Source organism: Saimiri boliviensis, chromosome 4, assembly GCF_048565385.1.
Source record: "Saimiri boliviensis isolate mSaiBol1 chromosome 4, mSaiBol1.pri, whole genome shotgun sequence".
NCBI lineage: Eukaryota > Metazoa > Chordata > Mammalia > Primates > Cebidae > Saimiri > Saimiri boliviensis.
The window spans coordinates 17,020,938-17,037,252 of NC_133452.1; the positions used below are offsets into that span (position 1 = coordinate 17,020,938).

A 16,315-nucleotide genomic window follows, 5' to 3' on the forward strand; every position below is an offset into this window, starting at 1 on the left:
GGGTGAGTACATAACTGCTGAATGTTTCCACAGTTTCTTTCAAAATTCTAAACTGTTTAGAAGACTTCATAGTGACTTAAGCTGATCCATTCTCTAGCTCTGTCATAGAGGCACTTTCTCCCCAACATCAGCCTCTCTCCTTATCTCCCTTTTCTCCTCATAGCCCTTGCAGTGAAAGAAGAGAACACAGGAGGATGAGGTTTAGAACCATTAATAGCCTTAAATACACAAGCAATGGATGCCCAAATCCAGAGCATAAAATGGGCAATCTATAAACATGCAAGACCTTCTATTCATGGTCAAACAGCTTTTGGAAGCTGCATCAACTCTCTACACCTCTAGAGTGTATAGGGAAAAAAAAAAAAAAAAATCTCATGATTAAATTACCTCCTACCACGTCCTTCCCATGACACATGGGGATTAAGCTAGGATGAAGAGACCATTTTGTCAAGACTGTTTGTCTACAGCAGACGTCCCCAAACTTTTTACACAGGGAGCCAGTTCACTGTCCCTCAGACCATTGGAGGGCCACCACATACTGTGCTCCTCTCACTGACCATCAATGAAAGAGGTGCCCCTTCCTGAAGTGCAGCGGAGGGCCGGATAAATGGCCTCAGGGGGCCACATGCAGCCCGCAGGCCGTAGTTTGGGGACGCCTGTTCTACAGGTTCAAGGTTGACACTGTCAAGTGGAATGTCTTGCTTCTTCAGATAGTAACTTTCTTTGTAACTTTCTTCCCTTTTCTTTGTTGTTGTTGTTGTTTTTTGAGACAGAGTTTTGCTCTTGTTACCTAGGCTGGAGTGCAATGGTGCGATCTTAGTTCACTGCAACCTCCGCCTCCTGGGTTCAAGCAATTCTCCTGCTTCAGCTTCCCAAGTAACTGGGACTACAGGCAAGCGCCACCATGCCCAGCTAATTTTTGTATTTTTAGTAGAGACGGGGTTTTACCTTGTTGACCAGGATGGTCTTGATCTCTTGACCTCATGATCCACCTGCCTTGGCATCCCAAAGTGCTGGGATTATAGGAGGCGTGAGTAACTGCGCCCGGCCCTTCCCTTTTCTTTACAAGAAAGAAATCTTTGAAAGATACTGAAGTCTTCTCTCAAACTGCCTTCAGTCAGGACGGCATGAAGCAGTGAGGTTGTTCAGATACTTACATGTGAGATAACACATATAAAAGTGCAGTGCAGACTAGAAACTGCTCTGTGCTTTAAAAAAAGAGAAGCATCAGAATGGCCATAGGAAAGGTAGAGCTTTCAAATTTTATTTTGAGCTTAAAGCTCATTTTTAAATTGTCCTATGAACTCTTGTAACATCATTCAGAGGCTACATTAAAATAACCCAGGTTACTTTTCCACATATAATTTTCAGGTACTAATTAATCCCTCTTTTAATACTGGATGCTTCTGTGGTGTCCCATCAAGCAAAATAGGGTTCCCCATGTGTTTCACCTTAAAAAATTAGAACTCCCCAGCCACGCGCAGTGGCTCATGCCTCTAATCCCAGGAGTTTGGGAGGCTGAGGCAGGTGGATCACGAGGTCAGGAGTTCAAGACCATCCTGGCCAATTTCACTCTGTCTCTACTAAAAATACAAAAATAAGTTGTGTGTGGTGGTACACACCTGTAGTCCCAGCTACTTGGGAGGCTGAGGCAGGAGAATCGCTTGAACCCGGGAGGCAGAGGTTGCCGTGAGTTGAGATCTCACCACTGCACTCCAGCCTGGGAGACAGAACAGAACTCCGTCTTAAAAAAATAAAAATAAAAAATAAAAAATTAGAACTCCAGAAACCTCAGCTACCATCTCAAAATATTTACGTTGCCCTCTGCCTGGCACATGAGATGACGGGCTGTGGAGAGGAGAGGAATAAAGTAATACTGGCCAGAGCCCTGGCTCCAGCTTGCAGTTTCCAAGAAAATAGTTCCGTCTTTAGCTACTTTATAAATTAGACTTAGTTATAAGCTTTTATTTGAAAAAAAAAAAGGAAAATGTTGTGTCTATGTTTATAGGTCAGGAAACTGATGGCTTGCCCGATGTCAGTAGACCCGTTAGGGATCGTGATGGAAATTAGATTCAAGCTTCGGAATGCCTAGTCCATTGTTTGGTCCACTTTAATGTGACACTTTCAAACTTTTCATTTCCAGGTTTGATATGAGTCATTTCCAAATACAACTTTCCCATTTGAATTCACAATCTCATGTACTCCTGGGTACTGCCCACGAGATTTGGCCCACTGCACTGGACTCTTCTCAGACTCTTCTCCAGTGATTGGTCACAGACTGAATTTAGTAAATTGACTAGCCTTTTGAAAGCTATAATTGTCTCCCTTTTGGATACATTAGTTCTCAGACTTTCCAGACCATGGGATGAATCTCACTAAGTAAATGTTAAGTGCTTCATAAATATGCTTTGGGCTGCCTCTCCCTCCATTTCTAACAAGTACCATGGCCTCTATAATTCAAAACAGTGCAAAAATAATGTCTCATTTTATCCTCTGATGCTGTCACACTTTAGCTTTCTGCCAAAGGAAATACTAAGATGCATGCTTTAAAAGTCAAAGGATATTTTTTGAAAGGAAAAACAAAAATCCATGCCTGCACCATGGTGAAGAAACCACTCCCTGGAAATAAAACTACTCACACATGCAAGGTGAATCATTTCAGCTGAGGCACCAGGGAATAAATGGTTTCCTCTGTTTCTGTCAACCTTGGAGAGCTGATTCATCTCACATGGCAGAATATGTTGTTCTGCAGAATAACTCACACTGCACAGGATTTCCAGAGTATTTGTAGACAGACCATCATACATATCACTTACAAAGAAGTGATATAGAAGTCTACAGTTTGGAAACTCCATCTTGCCACAACATGGGTAAATTTCCTCAATGTTTTTTATCAATTATATCAACTTTACACAATCAGAAGACGACTATCAAAATGAACCCAAGTTTCTCAGGCCATATACACAAAACCAGAGTGGATATTAGGACTGTGGACTAATGGAAGTTAACAGTAGAAGCCTCACTCTGGCGAAGAAGTCCAGAGTCCCAAGATAACAGGAGGAAGAAACTGTAGATAAGGAGGTGGCGGGCGAGGCGTGGTGGCTCACGCCTGTAATCCCAGCACTTTGGGAGGCCTAGACGGGTGGATCACCTGAGGTCAGGAGTTCGGGACCAGCCTGACCAACATGGAGAAACCCCATCTCTACTAAAAATACAAAATTAGCCCGGCGTGGTGGCGCATGCCTGTAATCCCAGGTACTTGGGAGGCTGAGGCAGGAGAAGCACTTGAACCCAGAAGGCGGAGATTGTGGTGAGCCAAGATTGTGCGATTGCACTCCAGCCTGGGCAACAAGAGCAAAACTTCGACTGAAAAATGAATAAATAAATAAGAGGTGGCAGTGCATTTGGCGACAGGGCTCTCTGCACGGTACGGTCTGCTGACCCCAGACACACCAGTCAGTTTCAAGGTTCAGATATGGACAAAAAAACCCTCAAATTTAGCCAAAGCTGGCTCACTCTATGTGGAAATGTATTGAGGACTATCTCTGTCTGGTTGGGCCAGGATGTACCAGAGCTTCAGGGATGACCTTGGGCTGGTGCTGTTCATACCCATGGCCACAGCTCCCTCTGCCCTAGACAAGGCTGAACACATGAAAGGTCAGAGTTTGACTCACCAACCCACTGAACTACTTCTTATACAAGTGATTATCCTGTCTGCACCATATTGTTATTTTTTAGGTTAATACTTTCAGTAAAATTATATTACATAGATCTTGTATTTGAATTCACAAAACTCCATATTGGTCATTGCTGCCAGGCATTTTTGTAAACAGGTAACTGAAGTTTCATGCATTGAGATAGCAAAAAATACATTTTGGGTTACATTATTTGGCCAGTGTTAGTAGGTGTTTAACAAACATTTGTTAAATGGGTGATGGATCTGGATTTGCCAATTGGGTCTACTTTATGAAATATAAAAACTTGTGTCACAGAAATTCCTTTCAAAAATTAGAGGCACATTCTTCCAGGCTACCAGATTATTTTATGCACCATTTTTCTTCATGTTCCCGTGTGTGTGTGTGTGTGTGTGTGTGTGTGTCTGCGTGTGTGTGTGTGTGTGTGTGTGTGTGTGTTAGAAGTAGTAGTACTAATTAGTAGTACAGAGGGGCATGAATTTGTGGTGGGAGCACTAAATCTGTTTAGTATTTCTGGGATATAAAGTCAAGAAGGACAAAGTAGAAAACTAGTGAGATAGGCAATGACAAATAATCAAATGTCTTTTATACCTTATTAAGAAGTTTACACCTTTTTAGGAAGCAATTGAAGAGTTTTAAGTAAGGAGAGAACAAAGTCCATTTTATGTTTTAAGTATTCTCCTGAGGGAATGGAAAATGTTTGGAAGGAAAATACAAAAAATAAGGAGGATGCTAAGAGATTTTTATAATAGCCTTTGTGAGAGATGGTGGGGCCCAACATAAAGAGATAAGAAAAGGGATGAAGAGAAGTTCATATTCACTAAAAAATGAGGATATACTGCCAAGAATTAGTGATAGGTGAGAAAGAGAAGGATGACTCTATATTGCTTGAGTGGGTGGCTGGGTTGCTGGTGATTCCATCAAATGAGAGGATACTGCAATAGGAAGTCATTTAGGCCAAGGATGAGAAGATAAGCTCAACTTGCTCTGATTGAGGTACCTGGAAGTTAGTTGTAGAAATGAATTTGAAGCTTGCAAGGCAAACCTGGATGAAATATGACAATCTGGGATTCATCAGTTGCAAGAGATGAGAATGCTGAGCCCTGGCAAGTATTCCAAGGTGACAAGTAGGGAGCTACAAACAGAAAGGACACACTACATTTAAAGAACAACAGAGGAGTGGGAGAGTTGCAAACACAGAACGTGGAGAAGAGGCGAGGTGAGAAATGACATGCAAAACACAGCAAAGGGGCCGGGCACAGTGGCCTACAACTGTAATCCTAGGGCTTTGGTAATCCAAGGCAGGAGGACAGCTTGAACCCAGGAGTTTGAGACCAGCCTAGGCAACATAGTGAGACCCCCATCTCTACAAAAAATTTAAAAAACTAGCTGAATGTGGTAGTACATGCCTGTAGTCCCAGCTATTGGCGAGACTGAGGTAGGAGGATGACTCGAGCCCAAGAGTTAAGGCTGCAGTGAGCCATGATCGCACCACTGCCCTCCAGCCTAAATGAGACCCTGTCTCAGAAAAATCAAACATAGCAAGGGACTGTTATAGAAGCCATTAGACTTTCACAATACGAAGTTTGAATTTGCATATACACCAAAGAAGTTCAATGCAGTAAGAATCATAAAACATCTTGTGATTTGACCAACCAGGGGGCTTCTCAGTGAACTTTGAAAGAACCAAACTTCTGTGTAAGACATACAACAAGGAAGAACTTGGAGAAAGAACGGCTACTGAGAGAGAAAATGAGTGAGCCTCTCTTACCATGCTCCTTCTGGGTGAAGGTTTGGTTTGAGGGAAGTCGGAGTTTCCTTCCTGATTCATTCAAAGCAAATTATTCATTTTCCAAGGCAATTTGAAGTTCAACGGTTCCAAATCCAGGTCAACTTTATTAGCTATCTGGACAATATTTAAGAACTTCCTCCAGGAAATTCCAATCAAAAATGCAAAAATGAGGTTGACTTCTTGCCTACCCTTTCCCATAAAATTTCATAGCTGTGTTACATCTGATTAAAGTAAGTATTAAATCTGTTTTTGCTTCCCTCATTAAAATTCTTCATTATTTCTTTTGGGCTTACCCTACTGTCTTTCCTGGTCTAGGTGTGGTAGACCTATTACAATCTGCCTGCTATTTTAGGACATCATTCAAGAATTACTTGTTCTCTTTTTGTCAGATAAGACAATCAAATTCACTTTCTATGAAAATGAAATTGATTTTATAATAATTCTGCTGGACTGTTATAAATACTATAAATTTATAATTTCCAATGCTATAAAATCCATATCTATTTCAGATATTAATATATTATGCATTAATGTACATCTTTTTGCATGGGAGCATCTGTTCCTAAGTGAAACACAAATTTCTGTCAAAGCAATATGCTTTCTTTCTTTCTTTTTTTTTTTTTTTTGAGACAAAGTCTTGCTCTGTCAACCAGGCTGGAGTGCAATAGTACGATCTTGGCCCACTGCAACTTCTGCCTCCCATGTTCAAGTGATTCTCTTATCTCAGCCTCCCAAGAAGCTGGGACTACAGGCATGTGCCACCATGCCTGGCTAATTTTTGTTTCATTTTTTGTATTTTTAGTGGAGACAGGGTTTCACCATGTTGGCCAGGCTAGTCTCAAACTCCTGACCTCAACACCCACCTTGGCCTCCCAGTGCTGGGATTATAGGTGTGAGCCACCATGCCCAGCTAAACCAATATGGATTATATAAAAGTACAGAGCCATTCAGGCGCCAATTCCACATGGAAGAGTAACTTAATGTGTTTCATTCTAGAGGTAGTCTTGCCCAATATTTGACAATTACACACAGATTCTAATGGAATATCTTCCTCATGGAAAGCCGACTTTCAAGAGGCTACATGGGATAAGGACAGAACAATGACACTGGAATTAGACAGACCTGAGCACATTCCAGTTTTATCACATGTAACTATGAAACCTTTGGCAAGTTACTTACTACCTCTGAGCCTCAGTTTCTTCCTCAGTAAAATGTGATTACTAATGTACATAAATCCCTGCATACTCCTTTATTGATAGGTATTATTTCTGTCCCTTTACAAGTCTCAGGCCCAGAGGAATTTACCAGACTGTGTAGGATCTGGCTATTGCAGGCTCAGCAGTGTTCTGTCTGCATGTTGTCCGTTAAGGTAGTAGATGTTGTTTCTGCAGTCTGTATCACTTCGCCCTTTCTCCCCAACTCTCACATTAATCAGCACAGGTATAAGTCAGAGCAGCCCTGAAGCAGGAACTGCACAGCCACAGGACTCCCAGAATGTTGTAACTTTCATATAGCAGGGTTTAGTTTTTCTACACATCAAGATTGTTGCCTTCCCTCATGTCAGTTCCCAAGGAAGCCCTGCACATTCATCCCGTTCAAATTCACACACACACACGCTGAAAAATGCAAGGGAAGGGATGAATGGGTAGATGAATGACCACCTTGCCAGCTATCAGATATATTTCTGAGTATTCGCTGCTAGGGTTTTAACTTTTTCATTCTCCTTTTTTTATGATAGGGACTCAGTCTTCTAAAGTCAGAAGCTTGAGCTCCAGCTGAACTAATGCACTTGACACAGATGATCTCATGCCATTTTAATAACAGTAACACTGCTATTTCTCCTAACTAAATAGAAGTCCATTTGGCCTTTTCACATCTAAGATATTTGCTTTCCCACTAAGGCATCAACTAACTTAATTATGAATTATAGGGAAAATTACAGTGCATTCAAGGAATAGCTTAAAATAGGATTTTAATCAGTGTGAGAACTCAGGTATAGAAGATTCTGATAATTGGCGTGGCTTTTTTGTTTGTTTTTTTTTTTTTGACAGTCTAACTCTCTAGCCCAAGCTGGAGTGCAATGGCGCCATCTCAGCGCACTGCAACCTACAGCTGCGGGGCTCAAGCGATTCTCATGCCTCAGCCTCCCGAGTAGCTGGGATTACAGGCGCGTGCTACCATGCCTGGCTAATTTTTTGTATTTTGGTAGAGGTGGGGTTTCAACATGTTGCCCAAGGTGGTCTCAAACTCCTGAGCCCAGGCCATCTGCCTCCCTTGGCCTCCCAAAGTGGTGGGATTACAAGTGTGAGCCACGACGCCTGGCCTGGCATGTATTATATAAAGTATATCTTTGTATTCAGACTTATTCTCTTAACTTTAAAGAAAAATAAAGAAACCCAATTTATGCCAAATAAGAATCATTGCTTATGTAACTGAACGTAACTGTACAGAGTAGATTTTTATTTTCACCATGTAATTACTTGTTAAATGAAGTTGGCATTCCAAATCAAATCAATGTGTCCATGAACTGAAAATGCAGGGCTTGGGGTTTCAAATGAGAATTGGATATAGATAAAAAGAAGCAATTTTTGATACCCATCTTTTTGAATGGATGCATATATAGAAAGAAATTGCAACCGAGAGAGGGAGAGAATCAGAGAATGAAGAAATTTGTCTTCCCTTTTCCATGGGTTAAAAGAAGAAAGGAATGTTTCCATAGTACCCAAACTGGAATTGAAATAGTGTGGAGAATCTATTCTCAGGATGGCTCTCTTAAAATACTTTAAATCAAAAGCATTTCCTACCTATTAATAGTTAAACCCTTTTCTAATTTATTTGTTCTAAGAATGGATGACCTAAGTTCCATATTATCCCAGCATGAGACAGTAGAATGCTAAACGACTTCTTATCAGAAAGGATAAAGACAATGTGAATAAAATTATGCCTGGCTGTTTTTAAGACTAAAGTATTCCTAAATCAAATGATTTGGGGACAGGATCTATTCAGAATATTTTGTAAATACCAAAAAGGAAAAATGGTTGCAGTTATGCAAACCTTCCAAGATTAAGCCTCTTTGAGTTTGTTTATTACACTCACAGAAAAACTGAATGACGCCTTTTAGATTCCTTAGAAAGGTATAATTTTCAAAACTCCTTAAGTGAATGAATCGTTTTTTCCCCCAAATAAGGATATTTACCCACAGAAACTTTTTTTCAGTTTTTCCTTTTTTCTGAGTTGGTTAACATGTTGTATTTATAAAGGTAACACAGCCATCTAGTGGACAGATATTTAACAGCTGATTATTTTACTTGGGTTTAAGTTTATGAAACAAAAGCTTAAGCCAAATTAAATACTTGTTTTATGACACATGATACATGATTACAAAATGTGGAGTGAGTCTTTAGAAGGGCAACCTGAGGTATTTTTAGGCAAGCATTTTATAACATTTTTAGACACAAAGTTCTAACCACTGTTCCCATCCCCACACACCCCACTCAAAACCATTCTTACTGTAAAAACAAGAGGTGACATTCAAGTCATAGGTTTAACATTAAGTTTCTATGTGTCTGAAATTTTGTATGTTTTATGGCTACCAGCCTATCTTCTGGTGTCGTTTTGGTTTGGGGTTTTGGTTTTTTGAGGGGTGGGTAGTCTTTTGTAAGCAATACATCAATTCCATTCTCCTTTCCCTGTTGCCCTCTCCCCACATTAATCTTTGCTAATGGAAGAAAGTGGTACTACCCAGGAGGGCCCTCCTCAGCCATAGCAACACGCCTGTCTGCAGTCATGAGTGGTGTTACTTTTGTCCTTCCTGTTTGCTGTCAAAACCTTCTATAATAGCTCATTTTCGTTCATCTCAAATTCCAGAGAATTGAGAAGTTACTCTTCCACAGATTCTACTGCAAACTCAGGCCTCTGGGCAGCAGCTCCTTTGAGTGATAGCTGTGGAATGGTGCCTTAGAGAGGGCATTCAGACTCAATGCTACAGTTTGCACTGGGAAGTTTATTTTTCCAAACCATAAAGAAAAATCATTTGTGTAAACAATTGCAATACCACAATTAACTCTTTTATGTAAAGAGAAATGGCATTGCAGAGTGAAAATGAGCCTGAGACTGGAAGTCAGAAGATGTGAATTCCAATCCTAGTTCTGATAAATTCAAGTTGTGGGTATTGTGTAAGTCAGCCCCGATGACTGTTTCCTGATAAATCAAACAAGAATGACTAATCACAACTCCCCTGCTTACCTTCAAGGACTATTGTGAGGAGGAAGTTACAAGGTAATGTATGAAGAAGTGTTTTGTAATAATGGCAAAAGGAAAGTCTCTATTTACTCAGGTGGAAATAAAAAGCTCTTTGGTAAATTTAGAATTAAATTTTAATATGCAACCAACTTGCCCTTCATGCAACTAGGCATTTGTAATAATGTGCCTTTTTGTCACCAGCTTTTTATTTTTTGTTTTACATCCTTGTGAAGTAGGTCATTGCTATTATCCCCATTATGAATGGTGAAAACAAAGCATGGAAAGCTTAGACCACCCTAAAGGATGGTTTGTGGGATGATGCCTTATAGAGGGCATTCAGACTCAATGCACTGGTTTGTACTAGGAGGTTTATTTTTCCAAACCTTAAAGAAATTAAGGGGTGGCAAATGCGCCACCCCCTCATTATGTGGGTAGATTGTCTGTTTGTTTACAAGGGAGTGTGGATAGTGGGGTGAGAAAAAAACATGACCTGCTGCCTCTACATTTGGAGTCCACCTCATCATTTTTTTGGATAACACATGCTTTGCTACCTATTTTAATCTCCTGGTACTGCTCTGCAACACCTGATGTGTTCATTGTGTTCTACATTAATATCGTGTCCCTACACGATTTTATCCCCACTCTAATTGAGATCCCCTTTGTCCAGGTCTCCATCTGGCAAACAACTGCTCATTTTCAACCCAATTTAATCATTATTTCTTCTGTGAAGCTTTTCCCAATTCTCTTAATCGAAAGCACAAGTACCATCAAGGGTGTCTAAGTCACCCCATAAGCACAACTCTATTTGAGTTCTTATCACAATGCCATGTGATGTTTATTTACCCGTCTGAGCTCCTCAGTAGCAGAGCTTTTGTCGTATTCATCTTGTATGTCCAACCCAGGCAACGTTGCGTGAACCAATGTTTCATACACATTTGTAAATTATTGCTAACTCCTGAAGAAAAGCTATAGGATTTACTGTGATATCTTGAAAATGCTGAAAATGAAATATTTAAAGAATAATCTACCAATTCATTTTCAGAGCCTGAGGGATGTTGATTTCATTTTAGCACCAGGAACTCTGAGGTAGAAGCTGTTAAATGAAAAGAAAAGATTGATATCACAATGTGAGAATATTTCAATATTGAATAGACTGCTTTCACCAGTGACAGTAGTTCTCTCTTGGAGCCTTGATGTCACACTGTATTAAATTGAGGCATCTTATTGATTCTTCAGTTTAATTTTTCTGTAAATATATGTGGTTTCGTGACTAGCCTCTATCCCAAAGTTACCATGGCTACTGATAAGTTTTCATCTTCTTTGCAACCATTTTAACAGTTTTTCTTAAGAACCAATTGTTTTCCTTACAACAGAAGACTATCTTCCAAAATAGACCCTGCACATATCTATGATGACAGATCAGTAGGTAAACTCTATAATTGGCAGCAAGTAGTGTTTTTTCTCACCCCAACATCCACACTCCCCTATAAACAAACAATCCACCCACAGAGCATGGGGGCACATTTTTTTAATATCTGAAATGTACCAAGTGTTTTTCACTGAAATGTACCATTTCAAAGTCACTATTCTAGAAAAATCTCTAATGGGATTTTAAATGCTTATTTTATTATATTTAGGATATCAGCACTTTTCTTCCATAAAGTATTTAAGCTTTGATCAAGACCCCCACAGTGAACATTGTATATGCATTTAGTTCTCTTTGTAGCTTTTATTGCTTAAAACATAGAAATGTTAGTTTTAAATGCTGCATACATAAAAGTCAGTGTCTATTCTTGGAGAGATATGGGCTAAATAAAAAAAGGTATCTCTGTGGGACCTCTCAAAACTGTTGATCTGGTATTTTCCTTTTAGGGCTTTCCTCAAACACATATAACATATGTAAGCTGATCTAGAGCAAATATTTCCGGTAAATTATTACCTTAAAAAAACTGTACTACTTGGAGCAGGACCAAGTAGGACAGCCATTCATCAATATCAAGACAGGCAAACAGCTAAGTATCAATCCCTTATCTATTTTCTCCATTTCTCTTTAACTTAAAATGATATTTTTAGCAGTTCCTGATAACTGAAATCTTGAAATTCATTTTTTAAGACCAGTAGTAAAGGGAAGTTAATAAAAAGGACAACTTGTCTGTTGCCAAAGTTCAATTCCTCTTTCTACAGGGCAAGATTGTGTTCGATATTAGATCAAGAGTTGCACAAACTGAATAGTTAAGCATTTACTGAATGTCTGTTATAAGTAGTTTTAGTCCAAATGTGTGTTCATATTTTACCATCTGTAGAAAAGAAAGATGTAAACTCAACCAATATTTCATAATGATTGCTCTAATATGGTAGCATTTGGGATGTTTGTAAATATCACAGAAACAGATAGAAGAGCCAGAATTCATGTTCAGAAATTCGTCAGTCATACCTATGGGCTCCAGATTTGTCACTCTACAGCAAAGGCACAATGGAAAGCAAATTTCTCAAAGATGTTTAATGAAACGAAGTATACCTGCATCTTATGTACTGCCTTCTGTGGGACACTGTGTGGGAATGTAATAAAAATAAACTCAATGAGTTTATTATTTAAGCAGGGAATGAGAGCTCTTTTCCTAGTCATGCTGTAGTGCCTTAATATGTGTTTGCACACACAAGTATAAGCTTAATGAAGTTTGGCAGAATGAGTTGCAATTTCCTCTTTTAAAAATAGTTGAATAGAATTTACTTAAAAATTGTACATTTCATATGTACAGGAAGTTTTACAGAATATTGTCAGTAGTGTACCCCTCCCCACCCACTTTTCCCATCAATACTGGAAATACATTGAACTCTAGAGAAGAACTCTTTCTTACTTCTTAGTGAATCTCCTCTAAAACACTTATCTGACCTATTTGTTTAGTGACACGGAGGACTGAGGTTTCCTAGGCTATCTCAAGCCACAGACACATTCACAGCACTCACACACAGATACCTAAAATATTATGCACTCTTTCTGAATTCCTCCCCACAAGTGCACTACACTGAAGGCTTTGCTGTCTCTAACCATGGGACTGCTGCCTCCCGCAGGGGTCTAGTCAAAGAGCAGTGGGTCAGAGGGACCATCCACTCCAATTTCTGTTCCCCAGAATCCTTTGGGCTACACTACCTTTTCCTCCACCGTTCTACACCAATAAACCTGCCCCTGTCCCTAGAAATGGGTAGAGGCAAAATCAGTATATTTCACTATGAAAGCCTATGTTTTCTATGGAGTGTCCTTTTCCTGACTATAGAATCCTTTTCGATTCTTGTTGGGTTCTCTTTTTTCCAGTGACTCTGCTCTCTCAGGTCAGTTTTCCTATCCAGCCTCACTTTCTGTTGTAGATTTGCCCACTCATCAGGCTCCTCCTCCTGAAATTACTCCCTTTGCTCCATCCTCATCCTTGGACTTGAGAATGAAAAAATGAATTAGGGAGATTGTCTTGGTTTCTCTTATCAGACTTTCTTATCAGACTTTCCAGATTGAGAATAACTGTTTGTTGGGCACCTCTTCCTGAACACTTTCTTTCCACACCAACCATGTTTAGTGACCCTTCTCTGCATTCTCATAGTAAGTGGTCTGTGACCCCAGTGCCTGTCAGCAGCCCTGGTTCATAGTGGGCAGTCAGAGATACAGGATTGTTTAGCAGAGTAGGCTTCCAATTCCAACTATACCACCTAAGTATTGTTCAGTTTGGGGCCAACCTCCCAGATGGGTCTGCACCTCACTTTGCTTATCTGTAAAATGGGGATAATAATCTTAATGGTAAAAGAATGGTGCCTGTCACATAACGGCATTAGAAAATCATCGTTTCCATTGCCTCTTATTTTGAGTAAATAAGTGAAAGCAGGAACAAATAAGAGATGTTATCTGAACTTCTTGGACTCTCTGCCAAGCTCTTATGAAGCTCCTTGGCTTCTCGACAGAGGGATCAGTTAGCTAATTCGGGAGCTCAAATTTTCTCAACCCACTGAGTTACCCTCCCTGCCCTGCTTGTTAGTATCTCCCATAACCTTCCCTGTTATGTCTAGTCTATGCCTAGAATTTTGAGTGTTCCACTGTAAAGCACTGCTCAGCTACCATTTATCTGAATTGGACAATTTTTATAATTATTCTTGTTCTGAGCTACTAAAACCTTCAGCATTATCCTCTGTTCTCTAGGATGCTGTAGAATTCCCAAACCTGTGCCACATAGACACAGACCCCTACCACCCAGTGTTCACGTGCTCCAAACACTCAGTTACTGGTCTGTCCCTTTCAAGACATCGGAGATTGATTTACTAAGGTGAAAGGGCAAAAACAAAGTCAAGTATAAATCCAGCTTGATTTTAGCAATTGAAGGAATGATATTATTGGCAACAATAGCTTGGTCTGCAGGGAAGGATGATGTAAATTTAGCAAAATCTGCATTAGATTCTGACACATTTTATCTTAGCTCTCAATGGGGGAAAAATAATGGAAAACAGACTATGAATAGAATTAACCAAAAATCAAAATGACTTTTTGTTTAAAGAGTAAGGTGATTATTTATATGTATTTCAAATATTAAAGCATTAATCATGTATCAGAAATATTAAATAATTCAGATTATGTAAGGATGAAGTCAGAATACTTAACGATATCCACTTTTGAGAGTCTGATTTACTTCATAATTTTATTTAAAAATTATTCTCCTCCCTTTAGTTGACAGGGGCTTACCCATCATTTAAAATGGCATTGCTCTTTTTATACTTTAAGTATTCTCACATAGTTGAATATAAGATCGCCTGTGAAATGTTTCTCCAGAAACATTTATTCTTTTCTTCAACTGATGAATTTTCCTTGACAAAATTAAATGTTCTGCTACATTACAGCCTCACTGTTAGGAATGAAGAAAGAGGGGAAAATGCGGGAAGACCCACACACACTACAAAAATGGAGAGTATCCAGGTCCTAGAGGAATGGTGAGTGTGTGAACCACATAGCTACTGTATTTATATTTATATGCCATTTACATCTACTGCATGCCTAAGTATTACCTCTTGCTTCATGGTACTCTTTAAAATGATTTTGGGAAGTAAATGCAAATTCCAACTAGAAGATCTTATTTTGTCATTGCAGTTGCTTTTCAGCAATTTTTCTATTAGCAATGTGAAGTTATTGGCTAAAACATGGTTCTAAATTTACTTTTCTCTTTAAAAAAATAAAGATTATCATATCCTGTACAAAAAAATTGCCCTAATTCATTACTTCTCATTTCTGAGAATTTAAAACATGGAACATCCAAGTCAGTAAGGAAGGGCACCCAGCCGACTCCTGGTTCCATTTCCACCAGAGCAGACTCTCCCAGGTGTTTCCTCCCAAATGAGAGGTACCTATGGACTAAAATCAAAATACAAATAGACCAGTCATATAATTTTAAGTGCTTTCTTTTTCAGCTTTTTATGAGAAGGTTTTAATAATGATGTTTCATGGTAATTGTTAAGCTTTTTAAAATTAAAAAAATTAATTGAATGAGGAAATACATACATTATGCAATAGTAAGAATCTAATTGAAATACCTGGTCAATAAGGTTACATATATATAACCATATATATATATATATATATATATATATATATATATATATATTTGTACTTCTTTGGCCAAATGTCTTTTAGGTTGGAAAATTATTAAATAGATCATTGAATAGGAAAGGAAGATCAGAATCATTTTAACATAAGACTCTCCAAGCTTCTCTCTTCTACTTCTTTAATGTATAAGCAAGTGGATTAATTACTGGAGGTTTTTGCAGTCACATAGTCATTAAAAAATCTGTACATAGTTTTAAATTCACAATATCAATGACATTATAGAAGACTTCTGCTTCCAACTGTGATAACTCCATTCATGACTAACAATTTGTACATAACTTTTCATTTAAAAAAAAAATCTTTTTTTTTTTTTAGAGACAGGATCTCAGTTTGTTGCCTAGCCAGGAGTGCAGCAGCATGATCATAGCTCACTGTAACCTCAAGGTCCTGGCTCAAGTGATTCTCCTGCCTCAACTCCCAAGTAGCTGGGACTACAGGCACATGCCACCACACCCAACTAATTTTTAAACTTTTTTCCAGAGACAGTTTTGCTATGTTTCCCGGCTAGCCTCAAATTCCTGGCCTCAAGAGATCCTCCCACCTCAGCCTTCCAAAGCATTGAGATTATAAGCATGAACCACCATGCCCAGCAGAAAAATTATTAAAGTTTAGGAAAATATATGACAAGTGCACACAGCATATTGTTACTTTAAACCAAGTGACAAATGAAAAGGCCACTAGAGATGAGAAAAAAAAAACTATCTTATGGTTGGAAAACTGAAATCCTGATTAGAGGCAAAGAAAAACATTCAGTTTGTCCTAAGTCACTTACAGACTGTTATTGTCAACTTGCAGCATATTGTTAAAGGTTGAACATTTCCCAGCCTCATTAGGAATATATGATGACTGCATGCATATTATGTTGCTATTTGAATGCTTGGCTCCCTAGACGCCTCTTATGCTTGCATGAATTTTTGTCAAAACCCAGAAATAACTGACCTAGTCCTAGCA

At 39.0% G+C, this 16,315-nt stretch overlaps 1 protein-coding gene across 1 annotated transcript in view; it reads left to right on the forward strand.

Moving 5' to 3' along the window:
* Positions 1-16,315, forward strand: part of RGS17 (regulator of G protein signaling 17) — a 110,283-nt gene that overhangs the window by 80,732 nt on the left and 13,236 nt on the right. The window contains exon 3 of the mRNA XM_039467507.2: positions 14,605-14,694. Within this exon, the coding sequence (XP_039323441.1) occupies positions 14,605-14,694 (90 nt within the window). The remainder of the gene's footprint in view (positions 1-14,604; positions 14,695-16,315) is intronic.